The 13,862-nt window shown below is 37.9% G+C and overlaps 1 protein-coding gene across 1 annotated transcript in view; it reads left to right on the forward strand.

The window, feature by feature from the left end:
- LOC137390460 (E3 ubiquitin-protein ligase HUWE1-like) overlaps positions 1-13,862 on the forward strand; it is a 149,827-nt gene that overhangs the window by 97,251 nt on the left and 38,714 nt on the right. Inside the window, exons 62-69 of the mRNA XM_068076789.1 lie at positions 1,396-1,582; positions 2,020-2,193; positions 3,682-3,854; positions 4,381-4,568; positions 9,877-10,032; positions 11,383-11,529; positions 11,730-11,915; positions 12,842-12,994. Coding sequence (XP_067932890.1) covers positions 1,396-1,582; positions 2,020-2,193; positions 3,682-3,854; positions 4,381-4,568; positions 9,877-10,032; positions 11,383-11,529; positions 11,730-11,915; positions 12,842-12,994 — 1,364 coding nt within the window. The remainder of the gene's footprint in view (positions 1-1,395; positions 1,583-2,019; positions 2,194-3,681; positions 3,855-4,380; positions 4,569-9,876; positions 10,033-11,382; positions 11,530-11,729; positions 11,916-12,841; positions 12,995-13,862) is intronic.

A 13,862-nucleotide genomic window follows, 5' to 3' on the forward strand; every position in this document is an offset into this window, starting at 1 on the left:
ATCTCTACCAGTTTAAATTGACCTGTTCACTGACCCTTACTGTTTAGCTGTATTTTGATCTTGCAAAATAATCATAGTAGTATTAAAAAAATAAACATTTTTACCCAATCATGCAATGTGATCAAAGTGCTGCACATAACTTATATCTCTACCAGTTTAAATTGACCTGTTCACTGACCCTTACTGTTTAGCTGTATTTTGATCTTGCAAAATAATCATAGTAGTATTAAAAAAATAAACATTTTTAGTTATAAAAACTCACATCATAATGAAAGCAACACCAAGAACTTGTATGTAACTATTAGAGGTAATAAACAAAATGTTAACTTTAGTTAAACTGATACCATCTGACAATACCAAGGATAATGTTAACACAAATGTTGCGAATTGACTCGCCACTATCTCATTCATAGATATTTTTCATATTAGGTTGTACTATGCATAGAAAATAGCATGTTTTGTTCCTCTTCTATTAGGTCTTCAAGTCAACTGTCATGCCCCAAATCTGCCCATCTATAGATTCCAGTAACCATTTTAAAAATATTTAAGCAACGCTTAACATTATTTTCACTGTCAAATGTGGCATGAATAGAAAAATTCTAATCATATTGAGAGCCAAATAAAGCTATGCACGTGTAGATCAGAGACATGGAAGCTCGTAAGACTTTGGGCTGATAAAATAAATAAAATTCATGACACAAACTTTGATCTTCATAGGCCTTTCAAGAGTCACAAAATAGATGGTAAGGAAGTCGTGCAATATCATATTTATAGGCGCTTAGTGTTAATACCATCTCTTGTTGGTGGTCCTTTTAGCACAGGTTTGCTCGTTAGTTCTTGTAAGATTGGAAGATTAGAATGCTACTAGCTCTGCCTGTGTCAGTGAGGTCAGTACGTGCTCATCACTATTAATAATATGTAAAATGGCACAGGAAAAGGTCTTGCTTAGTTCACTATTTTGCTCAGCTCTTTTAGCACCTTATGCGTTCCTTTGTTGAACTCTGCGTGCGCTTGTCTGACTCATCGCGGTGTCTATAGACCAAAATAACTTTCTGTCATGCCTACAGTTTGTTGTAGGGTTAAGGCGTAAGACATCTGTTTCAGCACTAGTATGTTTATCATATACAAACTACATGCGTTTTATGAGGTTTTGCGCAGTAAATTGTAACAATGTTACAAGTATTTGAATGTGAGGTTGTTGCAGCTATTAGTGTACATTTTAGACCATCGGCCAAAATTAATTTTGTCTAGCTTCTTGCAGAACGAGTCGTAATAGGAAAGTCAGAAGACGGTGTTAAGAAAGCTGAATTAGTCTGCTAGTAATAACTCTATCTGCCAATGTTTTCTTTTACTATTTGCAGCGAGTTTAATGCTTTATGTAATCATATTTTTCAGACTGTTGAAGCTATTAAGCAGTATCAGCACTGCCATCTCTCCGGAGAGTGCCAGTAAATCAGCAGGAAATGGATCACATCAAGGTAGCCCATGGCTTGATTCTGGTGAGAGCTCTAGCGTTCAACCGAAGCAGGTCATCAGCAAGAATACTGTGCTACTTCCTGACCAACTACGACTTGCTGTTGAGGTATCTCCTTTTATTTCCTTTCCTTCTGTTTGTCCGCTACTCCTAATATGATTATCTTACTGTTTCGGTAGTCAGGTCACTTGACCAACTACAGCTGCTTTGTTTGTCAATATGTCAATTGTCTGGCGTCAACTAGATTACTATTTACACGGCAACTGAAAGACAAGAACGAATTTGCATCAAGATTAAAGTGGTTGTCTCAGGCTATTCAGCAAGTGGAATGTTGCGTGGAATCATTATCTTGAATCTTATGCAAATTTCTCATGAATTATATATCCCCAATTTCTCATTTGTGGTTAGGAGAATACTTGATGCGCTGTTCCAAAGTTTCACTCTAAAGAGGAGTTTCATGTGTTGTAATAGGCACGTTGGATATTGCACAATATACTCGTGTTTATTTTAGCCTCATTCTTTTTCATCTCTTAACTTTTTCTCAGGTGCTCACATCTAAGTCTTGTTCGGAAGAAGGTCTGGAAGATTCTACTAAGCTTCTCCTCAGGCTCTCCAATGCCAATCAAGCAACTAAAGAGACTATTGTGAAACTTTTATTGTCTGGTGCTCAACAGATAGGCCATGCAGTCTGTCTCCATATAGAATCTCTCCTTAAAGAGGTCAGCTTCACGTATTATTTTGTGACTAACTGTGTAAAGCTGCATTCACACCAGCCGATTTCATGACCACTGTCTAGACAATTTGGCCCACTGACTAAGGATTGCCTTATGCAAAAAGGGCAAACGAGTATGAGACCGATTTTGTCCAGAAAAAATTTTTTCAGGCTGGGAACGATTCTAGACAGATTTTCAATTTGAGTCAATGAAATCACCTTCAAAGTAAATCAGACATAGTCATTTAAAGTGAACGCCATGTTTGTTTTCACATTTGTGCGTGTTTATTGTCATAGCTTAAAACGCCAGTAACAACTCTGTTGATAGCACCCCTGATGGGTGCTGTCACCACGTTATCAGTTTTATGCCATTGCTATAATATTTTAACATGAGCAATAACTCTGTTGATAGCACCCTTGATGGGTGCTATCAACAGAGTTATTGCTTATGTTCAATTATTATAGCAATGGCACCTTGGCAAGATCGCCCATGCCCAGTCCAAACTCGTCCTCGTGTGAACAAGACAAATTGGGCCGATAACTTCTATAAAATCATTCAGATATCAGCCACAAAAACTCTGTTTGCAAATAGGTTGATGTGAACGCACCATAAGTGTGTAAGAGCTTATTATATTGGCATTAGGATTTATATTATTATTATATTCTAGTTTGTATCCCCACCCACTTCCCTCAATCCTCTTCCTTCAAGCCGCCCCCTCCCTTCACCCAGCCCCTTCTCCTCACCCAGCCCCTTCTCCTCACCCAGCCCCTTCTCCTCACCCAGCCCCTTCTCCTCACCCAGCCCCTTCTCCTCACCCAGCCCCTTCTCCTCACCCAGCCCCTTTTCCTCACCCAGCCCCTTCTCCTTACCCTCTCTCTTCTCCTCACCCAGCCCCTTCTCCTCACCCAGCCCCTTCTCCACACCCAGCCCCTTCTCTTCACTCTGCCCCGACCTTCACCCCGACCTTCTCTTCACTCCGCCCTTCTCTTCACCCCGCCCTTCTCTTCACCCCACCCTTCTCTTCACCCCACCCTTCTCTTCACCCCATCCTTCTCTTCACCCCGCCCTTCTCTTCATTCCGCCCTTCTCTTCATTCCGCCCTTCTCTTCATTCCGCCCTTCTCTTCACCCAGTGCCGTCCCTTTATCCCACCCTCTCTCTCTCTTTATCCCCCCTTCTCTACCCTCCCCTCTTTCTTACTCATAGACATGAGTCTTGTAGGCTTGTTGGCTTGTAGGCTTGTAGGCTTGCCCTTCACAGAACATGACAATGACTCAAAATTCCATTTGGTGCATTTATTTGGTGCACAATTGTTTGTTTTTTATTGTTTATGTGCACAAATTAGACAAATTCCACAATCAATTAAAATGTAAGCCTTCAACTAGACTATTTTAAGCAGAAATTTTGTAGATCATTTCAAGCACTTTGCTGTTGTAGGAGTTATTTGAATTATTTTGTAAGCACTGTTAAGGCTGTAAATGTTTGACTGCTGCAGGCACAAAAGCATAACACTGAGCAGAAGTTGTCTGGTGAAGGTTCATCTACCTCTGATCTGCAAGGCCTCGAAGCCTCGGTTTCTTCTCGGGTCAGCGACAGCAAACCTTCGACATCATCAGCAGGCAGCACTGGTTCATCAAGTATGCCCAGTCGTGGCCTCATTCCAGATAGGTAGGTATCTCCCACCATCGACATATCACTTGTATTATGCGCTTGTATCACAGATCACTTGTATTATGTACATGGTTTTTCATGGTTCTTCCATGACGGACTAGTCACAAATAAAATGCCAAGTCTGTAATGAGGTCTCACAGGTGTGAAATGGAATACCACTGACTATATTGGTAGCCATCACCCGCTATGACCTGCTTTATGCTATTGAAAAGAAAAGGTTTTGTGCAAATGCATGAGAGTTGTGTGAGACACTAAGAGCTGAGAGATAGTCAGATAGCTAAGACATGAGCTACTCACTGTTGATAAGCCTCTAATTGATGGCACACTTAACTTTGCATTTCTAAGTATAATCTTTCATTTTACAGTAGTTTGTGGTTTGCACTCGGTACCATTAATATAGTAAATGGTTAATTCATTGCCATTTAACTTGTAATGTCAGTTATATGAGAAGCCTTGGCGCTTTTGAGAACACCCTTGCAAGGTGGGGGTAACTATAATATTGATGCCTACTCATTCTCTGCAGGTACAATGAAGGTTCGGTGGTGATGATAGCCCCTCCCAAAACGAAGGCGCGATCTCATGACCTCCAGCTACCTTCCATGTCACTACTGACATCCAAATCTTCGAGTCAGCAATTCCTTCTTCGGCTTCTCAAGGTCATCATCCAACTTAGTGATAAAAAGAACAGCACGGCAGATGCTTCCTCATCAGGTATTGACAACCTCACGTTCTCCTCTCGAAAATGTATCTTTGTGAGTTATTTTATGTCAAACCTGTTACTAAACTACATGCTTGGGAGTCTCACCAAAAATAGTTCTGCTAATTGGAGCAGGTTTACTTGTCTTTATTTTATTTGCCAGTTCCCCCCTTATCAAAACTGTTTATGCCAAGCCTCTATATTCAAACTGGTCATTGCTGTTTATTAATTAGTTCTATTGGCAACACTAAAAGTGAACAAATTACAAGTTCACTGCGGGTTTAGGGGGTGGGAGTTGCCATTCGTTTGAGATTTACTTGCATATCCATGCAGTCAGGGAAAATCATAGTTAGCTCAGATTTAGAGATGGTTGTAGAGTAGAGATGGCTGTATGGTTGTAGAGTAGAGATGGCTGTATGGTTGTAGAGTAGAGATGGTTGTAGAGTAGAGATGGTTGTAGAGTAGAGATGATTGTAGAGTAGAGATGATTGTATGGTTGTAGAGTAGAGATGATTGTATGGTTGTAGAGTAGAGATGATTGTATGGTTGTAGAGTAGAAATGGTTGTAGAGTAGAGATGGTTGTAGAGTAGAAATGGTTGTAGAGTAGAGATGGTTGTAGAGTAGAGATGGTTGTAGAGTAGAGATGATGGTAGAGTAGAGATGATTGTAGAGTAGAGATGGTTGTAGAGTAGAGATGGTTGTAGAGTAGAGACGGTTGTAGAGTAGAGACGGTTGTAGAGTAGAGATGATTGTAGAGTAGAGATGGTTGTAGAGGAGAGATGGTTGTAGAGTAGAGATGGTTGTAGAGTAGAGACGGTTGTAGAGTAGAGATGGTTGTAGAGTAGAGATGATTGTAGAGTAGAGATGATTGTATGGTTGTAGAGTAGAGATGATTGTATGGTTGTAGAGTAGAGATGATTGTATGGTTGTAGAGTAGAGATGATTGTAGAGTAGAAATGGTTGTAGAGTAGAAATGGTTGTAGAGTAGAGATGATGGTAGAGTAGAGATGATTGTAGAGTAGAGATGATTGTAGAGTAGAGATGGTTGTAGAGTAGAGATGGTTGTAGAGTAGAGATGGTTGTAGAGTAGAGACGGTTGTAGAGTAGAGACGGTTGTAGAGTAGAGACGGTTGTAGAGTAGAGACGGTTGTAGAGTAGAGATGATGGTAGAGTAGAGATGATGGTAGAGTAGAGATGATTGTAGAGTAGAGATGGTTGTAGAGTAGAGATGGTTGTAGAGTAGAGATGGTTGTAGAGTAGAGACGGTTGTAGAGTAGAGACGGTTGTAGAGTAGAGACGGTTGTAGAGTAGAGACGGTTGTAGAGTAGAGATGGTTGTAGAGTAGAGGTCTACAATCGTGTCTAACTAATGCCTAGATCACACGAGGATAGATCTTTAACAAAACTTGTCTACGACAATCCATCCATTTGTTTTAAACAAATTGTTGGATTTGTTAAAGATGAATTTGCACAAAATTTTAGTAGATTTTCTCTGAAAGTATCGGTATTTTTCTATTATTTGTGATGGTTTTGATGTTTGAGGTCATCTGAATGTCATGATGTTTCAAGATTAAAATTTACAAACGTTGATTGCAATTAAAATGCTCAGAACAAAATATGTGCGAAATGATGTCACTAGTTGTTATCATTGATATCGGCTATTTTGTTCAAGTTAAAAGCGTTTTGCGTCTCTATACTGTCAGTCTTTTTGCAACTATAGACGTCGTAATCGTACGTTCCCCTGATCTGAGCATTTTAACCACCATCAAGTTTGGTTGATTTTAGTTTTAAAATGTCCTAGCAGTCAGATCACCTCAAACATCAAAAACGATTACAAATGTTAGAAAAATACCAATATTTTTTGATATTTACTAAAATTTTGTGCAAGTACAGTACATCTTTAAAGTTACGTGGCAATCAAGGAATGTTAAGTTTTATGAAATCACTAAGAAAGATGATCAATAAGACTGGGTAGCTATACATTTTTGTCACTTCCCTATTGGATGAAGCTAGATCTATGCTTTGGTCAATCATTGACTGAAAAGTAAGCCACTTATTGGCAACTTCTGCTCTGCATGCGCAGATTTTGAGTGATTCATACTTGTGCAGAATATTGCTTATGTGTGTTATCATTGGCTTATTCGGTGAGTCAAATGAAAGGCCATAGAAATTTGGGTGGGTATAAACTAGGCATGATAGTTAGGTAATTGCTGTTAATTGCAGTTTGCAATTAATTGTTAAGTGTTTTTGTATTATCCTTATGGATTCTTTATTTGTTTAGGTGTTATTTACATTCAGTTTAAATGATATAGCAATAGTTTTTATAGCTGTATATATTCAAACAGTCGTTAATGTAATGCGCACCACTCACACTGGATGCTTGTCGTGATTAAAATTTTGGAAACTGCCAATTTCATGCATCTCAGGCATCTTAATAGCACCTGACTTTTGAAGAATAAACACGATAATTAATTTTTTGCTTGGCTACTAAAATGTGCAAATCGTCAATGCATGAAAGTGCAGTAAATGCAGCGGGCAAACACCCTGAAAATGTAAAATGTCTGGTGCGAAAATATTTATGTTGTAAGGATTTTACATTTTACGAAGTGTAAAATACACATAAATAGCCTAATCCATTCCAAGGTCATCTTTAACCCTTTCACTGCCAACCTTGTACAAGTTTAGCTATCGGACCACTGCCAGCCATTTTACCAAAAATTGCCGATTTTGTTTCCTGATATGTATACAATTTCAGTTTCAAACTCTAAAACGTTTTTGTTATATATTTTATTTTGCCAACGTGTTAACAAACAATCTTGCGCAAAAAATTCAATGTATCTATAAATGTATTGCTAAAAGCTACGTATGTGAAGCTATGTGAAGCCATGTGAAGCTATGATCGCTACGAAGCTAAAACAATCCTCTACAATGTTCCTTACTTTTACAAAACTATTACTTTCACCACCATCAAAGTCAGTGCTGCTATTTTAAATTATCTGTATAATCACTAAAATCTCACTTGGGAGGTACTTACGAAAGCCATAATAACACTAAATAGTTCGAACCTCAGAAAAAAAAATTACTTTTGTGAGTTGGAAATTCCGAAACAAAAATTTAAAATTGTTTCATAAATTTAGGCTAATTTTATAGAAAAATTTTCTAGCCACGTTTTCAATACCATAAAAGTCCTAAAGATTGTTGGTTATGTTGTCAACGAATAATAAAATTAAGTAACTACGTAATTGCCGGAAAATTCGCAAAAATGGGCGTATGGCTGTCCGACCATAGATTTCGCATGAACGCGCATACGGCAGTGAAAGGGTTAATTCACCCATTTGGTTCATCAAAATTTTTTTAAAAACTGCGTAATTTTCTAATTTAGTAACTAGTATTATTGGTTTGTATCGACAACTTTCCCTTTTATCACACACTTTAGAGTTTATGACGATACAGTAGACGCTCCTATAACGTAAATAATCCGTTCCAGGAACGTTTAGGTTTTAGGGAATTTATGTTATACAAACAGTAAAATACACGTAAATTGCCTAATCTATGCGGAGATCTTTCTTAACTCACTCCTTTGGCCATACAAAAAGAAAAGACTAAACTTAATTTTTTAATTTTTTGGCTGTGTCGTAACTGTAATATTATTAGTTTGCGCCCACAACGTGTCTCTTTTTTCTGATCAATTTCACTGGTTTTATAGACTCTGCAGTAATTTTCCAATAAGTCGAAGGGGAACGCACATAATCGATATTCATTTACAACGATTTGTTTATTTTTCTAAACAGTAAAGTTTATTCTGCTAAGTAAAATTAATAACAAATATTTTATGTCGTTATAATAAAGCAAAAAATATATTGTACTATAAAAGAGCGGTGTCTACCTGTGCATCGTCTGTGTGTATTGAGGAGTCATGGTTTTGATAAACGATAACTTTCGGCGATACTCTTAACTCATGACATGCAGATTGGTAACCCTGTGCTGAAACACCTTCACAAATCAATCGCCATTAAGCTTTTTTTTAAATTGCGCAGATACTCTATTCTCTGTTTTGTCGACTCATCTGACGATCAATCGCGACGAACTAAAATGTCATGGAAGTTGTATATATAATAGATATAATGCTATACGCATGTCGTGTTTTCTTTCAAAAGTGCAGCGAGATAAGTTACCATTCAAATCGAATTTGAAAAATCGCCCAATTTGACACTACATGTTATATGAATTTTTTACTTAGTACGAAACAAAAACTTCACAAATTTTTTACGTTATTTGGAATTTATGTCATAGGCGGTATACGTTATAGGATCATCTACTGTAGCAGCTTTACACTCAGGGAACGCACACCTTCAATGTCAATTTTAATCAATATTTTTTACTTTGTTTCTTCACAGCAAGGTCTATACTGCAAAGAAAACATATTGCATATGTCAAAAATATACATTCAACAGATATTTGCTCCGACTTGACACTACATTGTATAGAATTTTTTTCATAATGCAACACAAAAATTTGACAAATTCATTACATTGTGTGGAATTATAGGGCTGTCTACTGTTCGATATTTTCTCAGCATTGGTTGAACAACACAGAGATACTTGAAAAATGGTTTCCGTGAGGTAGTGTGCCTAAACATCCAATGATTCGCTGACTGATTATTGTGGAGGGCAGCTCTTGCCTTTCTCAATGCTCAAGTTTGCTATTGGGAGTTACTCCGCTGCACCTGGATGCCTTTTGTTAACTTACGCAAGCAGATTATTTGCTGGTCCTCAGTACATTGGATTATAATAGCTCGTACATTCTCCTGTTCGTGTGTGATACAGTTATTACTGATCGCTATTTAATACGCTGTTGTCTGACACTCGCTCATTACAACATACACTGGATTTCCATGCTTTAAAGATCGTTCCTTTCTAGCCTTTTCTGATTACACGAAGATTTTAATTTTCAAATGAAGCATTTCCTATTCCAAATGCCAGCTATTTGTCTTATAGGCAATACTTCAACTGTTACAAACGATATCCAGTTTGCATTCATATCAGGTATAAGTGGTAAACTTTGATTTAACAAATTTAATTTGAAACCGAAAATGCAAACCCTAGTTTTTACTAAATAATGTAATGTAAATATCCTAAAAGGATAAGTGACTCTGGCTGCAAAGTTGTAGCGATAACTCATATGTTAATGTCAGCTGTTTGACTGTCTGGTTTTGTTCTCAAAATGATTTCTTTAGCAAGTTTTTGAGATGTTAATTTATCAGGAGTTAGGTTATATCCGTAAAGCTGTAGCCTCATTGATTTGATTGCGTTCGGTGTGTAGGCGCTGCTCAAAGGAGTGTTGCTGATGAAACAACTTTTGGTGCTGCCTCTGGGTCTCAGGGTCATGTACAAGATGCTGCTGAGGCAACGAATCATTCTGTGAAAATGGAAGTCGATGATAGCAATGCTTCCGCACCACCTCCGGTAGAATCTGAAGGTGAGTTTACTGGCTATTTTTAGTCTCAGCGTGTGAAATGGTCGTAGTAGTCACAGTACCATCTCACCTCTGAAAATAGGTCTTTATACTGTCAAAACGTGTTCATATGTTAATTTATGCTAAAAATAATTTAAGACTTACCTACCTTGCATTAAACCTTGGTAGTTGACCATGGTTCTTGTTGAGGCAGCAGGCTGTTGACTTGTCTCTGGTATAAAGTAGAGTGTGTTAGGTTTGCCGGTGGTGATGCGTTGTAAAGGGTAGTTGAGATTAGAGTTGTTATCAAAAGTTTAATTGTCCAGCCTGGTGAACTCCTAGCAGAAGTTCCATGTTCAAATGTAGTTGCTCTAGTTACAAAATAATAACTCATGAATCTCCAGTTTTTAGGGTAGTTTTATGGAATGGCAATATGGTGTCATCAATGGTTAATGATGCTAGTTCTGTGTTCATAGTGTAGCCACTCTTGTAATCAAATGTCATGTCTCGCTCAGTATTACAAAAATACGCTTGTCTCCTACGATTTTGCTGATGTTTGGTCATTAATTATTAATATTGTATGCATTATTACGCTAGACCCATTCTTGAACCGTATGATTTCCCTAGTACATTTTTTTATATTTGTCGTGCTCTCAATCTAACGCGTATTCAAGGAGGTGCAACATAGCGTTCCGCATACTTTACACAGTAATAATCTTTTCATATTTTTATCTACTTGAAATAATTTATAGATTTATCTCTCTTAGTCTGCCCTTTAACCAGATGCGCATTTAACTGCTCCTGGCTGCACATTTGTTTTGGTTCATATGTTGTGTAGCACCAAATTAAACATTGGGCCTGTTCTGCACGTTTGTCTTGGTTCATGTTGTGTAGGACCAAATTAAACATTGGGCCTGTTCTGTACGTTTGTCTTGGTTCATATGTTGTGTAGCGCCAAATTAAACATTGGGCCTGTTCTGTACGTTTGTCTTTGTTCATGTGTTGTGTAGCGCCAAATTAAACATTGGGCCTGTTCTGTACGTTTGTCTTTGTTCTTATGTTGTGTAGCGCCAAATTAAACATTGGGCCAGTTCTGTACGTTTGTCTTTGTTCATATGTTGTGTAGCGCCAAATTAAACATTGGGCCTGTTGTTATATTTTAGTGCCTTTTACAATGTTAGATTTTGCACATGCTGCTTGTAATTTATAAACTAGTCTGATAGAAACAAAACAGAAATAGAAGTAATATTAATAGTGGTAATATTTCTACCCTGGGTTCTGTGCTTACGGTACTACTAAAAGTCACTACCCCTCACTCCAACAGCTCCTTATACATACCATGCATTCATATCTTACACTTCGGTTTAACTTTAGGTACAAAGTCTCTTTGTGACAAGTTGGATCTAGACAAGCTGTGGGAGATTCTAGGGCTATGTCTCACAGAGCTTTCTAGAAATAATGACCACAACGCTGTCCTCATGCTTCAACCTGCAGTTGAATCATTTTTCCTAGTGCATGCTGGTAGGTATCATCGCTTTTCGCATCACTTCTCGCTCATTTAGCAAAGTTCATCTACCTGAGAAATCCAGCTGTTAAAACTGATGTCTTTTACATTGCAGAACTTTTTGTTTACATGTTTGATTGATCATCAATAAGCAGTACATCGGTCTTGTCTTCTTTTCTAACATCTGGCAATTTATGCATGTTTAACCGTTTTCCAGGTCATAAAGAAAATATATCAGCGAGGTCACGAAGAGACAGAGTGAGGCGAGAGGACCAGTTATCACATCTGAACCTTGATGAACCCCCAGCATCACCAGCATCACCTGCTGCCAGTAGCTCAGAGCCTTTGGCCAAAGCTGATGACTCTTTTGCTCTGCAGACCAAAAAATTCCTCAAGTTTGCTGGTGGGCAATAAAAGATTGGTTGCTTGTCAAACTCGCAGACGTCTGGCCAGTCAGAGCGAGGATTGAATCATAGCTTTTTTAATTCTCTTCATTCTTGGGATTAGTGTTGCACCATATGTTGGTTGAATCAGTTGTCCTTTATGTGTACCAGCTACCTGCTACCATCATTTGCCTTCTTCGTTATTCTATCTATAGTTTTTAATGGACAACCTAGCACTTTCAGACCTATAATCTTAGTGTAATGGTCAATAAATTGCTAATCGCTCATGCCAGACGCATAAAGTACTAAGGTAGGTATCTCCAACATGTCATTGTTGTCAGCTAATAGTAATCCGCCATGCATGATCTCTTGCCTGCAATATCCTATCCAGGAAAGACCAAAAGATATTTGTAGTTTGATAGGTTCAGTTGTTCTATCAGTACGTAACGAGCAGCCAGCGACTGCTAACCAGCGACTGCTAACCAGCGACTGCTAACCAGCGACTGCTAACCAGCGACTGCTAACCAGCGACTGCTAACCAACGACTGCTAACCAGCGACTGCTAACCAGCGACTGCTAACCAACGACTGCTAACCAGCGACTGCTAACCACCCGTTGGTTGGTGTATAAGCTCAGAAGCTTTTGTTTAGCTAGCGATACTTGAACATCAACTTTTTAACTTGGCAATTGATTAGTGTCCGAACATATATAGTAACTTCCCACATAGAATTGTTTATGGCCCAACTGATGATAGACGGGTTTTCAGCACTTGCTGCTTGTTGCTTACATTCACCTATTCTCTTATTTTACATCTTCAAACACCTCTGCAGAAGTACGTACAGCATGCATTTACTATCCGCAATAGCATACTAATGGTAGTATTACTATTGCATAAACATGTTGTGCTATCCGCAACATGATACTACTTGTAGTATTGCTATTGCAGAGACACACCGCACTGTACTCAATCAAATCCTGAGGCAATCCCAGACTCCATTAAGCGATGGACCATTTTCTGTGCTTGTTGAGCACATGAAGCTCTTGGATTTTGATGTAAAGAACCGATACTTCAAGGCTGAGCTCCAGAAACTTGATGAAGGTGCATGGTCACTTTAATCTATCAAAGTCTAAATTTATGATCAGTTTTGTTACAAGTTATTCGTTTTTCGAGTTTAAGATTCATTCAGTCGCAGTAGTTTTTCTACAAAATGCTTCCGGTTCGTGATCTTTGGAGGAATTGAGTTAGTTTTGCTCTCCATAAATGTAGCCTGTATGTGCTGTACCAGTGTATAACTGTTCCCCTTATTAACACTACTTTAACAGTCAAGGTACAAAAGGCAAAGTTAGTATTATCTGTTCCATGATTATTTCGTATGTCAAAACAGTAGAAAGGAAGAAATTAATTACTAAAATAATACAATTAATAGGAAGCTTTTAGATTTAATCTTAAGAACAGTGTTAGTTGCGTCTTTTTTCACTACTACTACCATTTGTGGTAGTTTTTTGACTTCAGTGGTTTTAAAACTAAATAAAGGCAAGATATGAAGCGTTGTTTAATATGGCTTGAACTCTGTCAAATCAAACAAAACTACCGAATTGCATCCATAAATGTATATTTACTAAATTACACCGTGTTGAAAATTTAAGTGGTACTTTTATAAAACATACCAATAGTTTTAGACCTTTTAGAAACTGGTAAAACATAACTGTACTGCTATTGGAGATGTTTTTAAAAAATTTCGACTCTAAAAATATTTTCGGAATATGCACTGAAATTATTTTTGATGAAAGTAATGGCCATTGCCAAGTCAGCTAGTCAAGGCATTGACAAAGCTCCTCAGCCCATTAAACCGATTTTTAAAGCAGGTTCAAGGCAAACTAAAATATTTATTGGATCCAATAATCTTGTAACTATCGTCAAGCAGATTTATCAATGTTTCTTCATTTATGAGATTCAAACTTGAATA

Source organism: Watersipora subatra, chromosome 3, assembly GCF_963576615.1.
Source record: "Watersipora subatra chromosome 3, tzWatSuba1.1, whole genome shotgun sequence".
Classification (NCBI taxonomy): Eukaryota; Metazoa; Bryozoa; class Gymnolaemata; order Cheilostomatida; family Watersiporidae; genus Watersipora; species Watersipora subatra.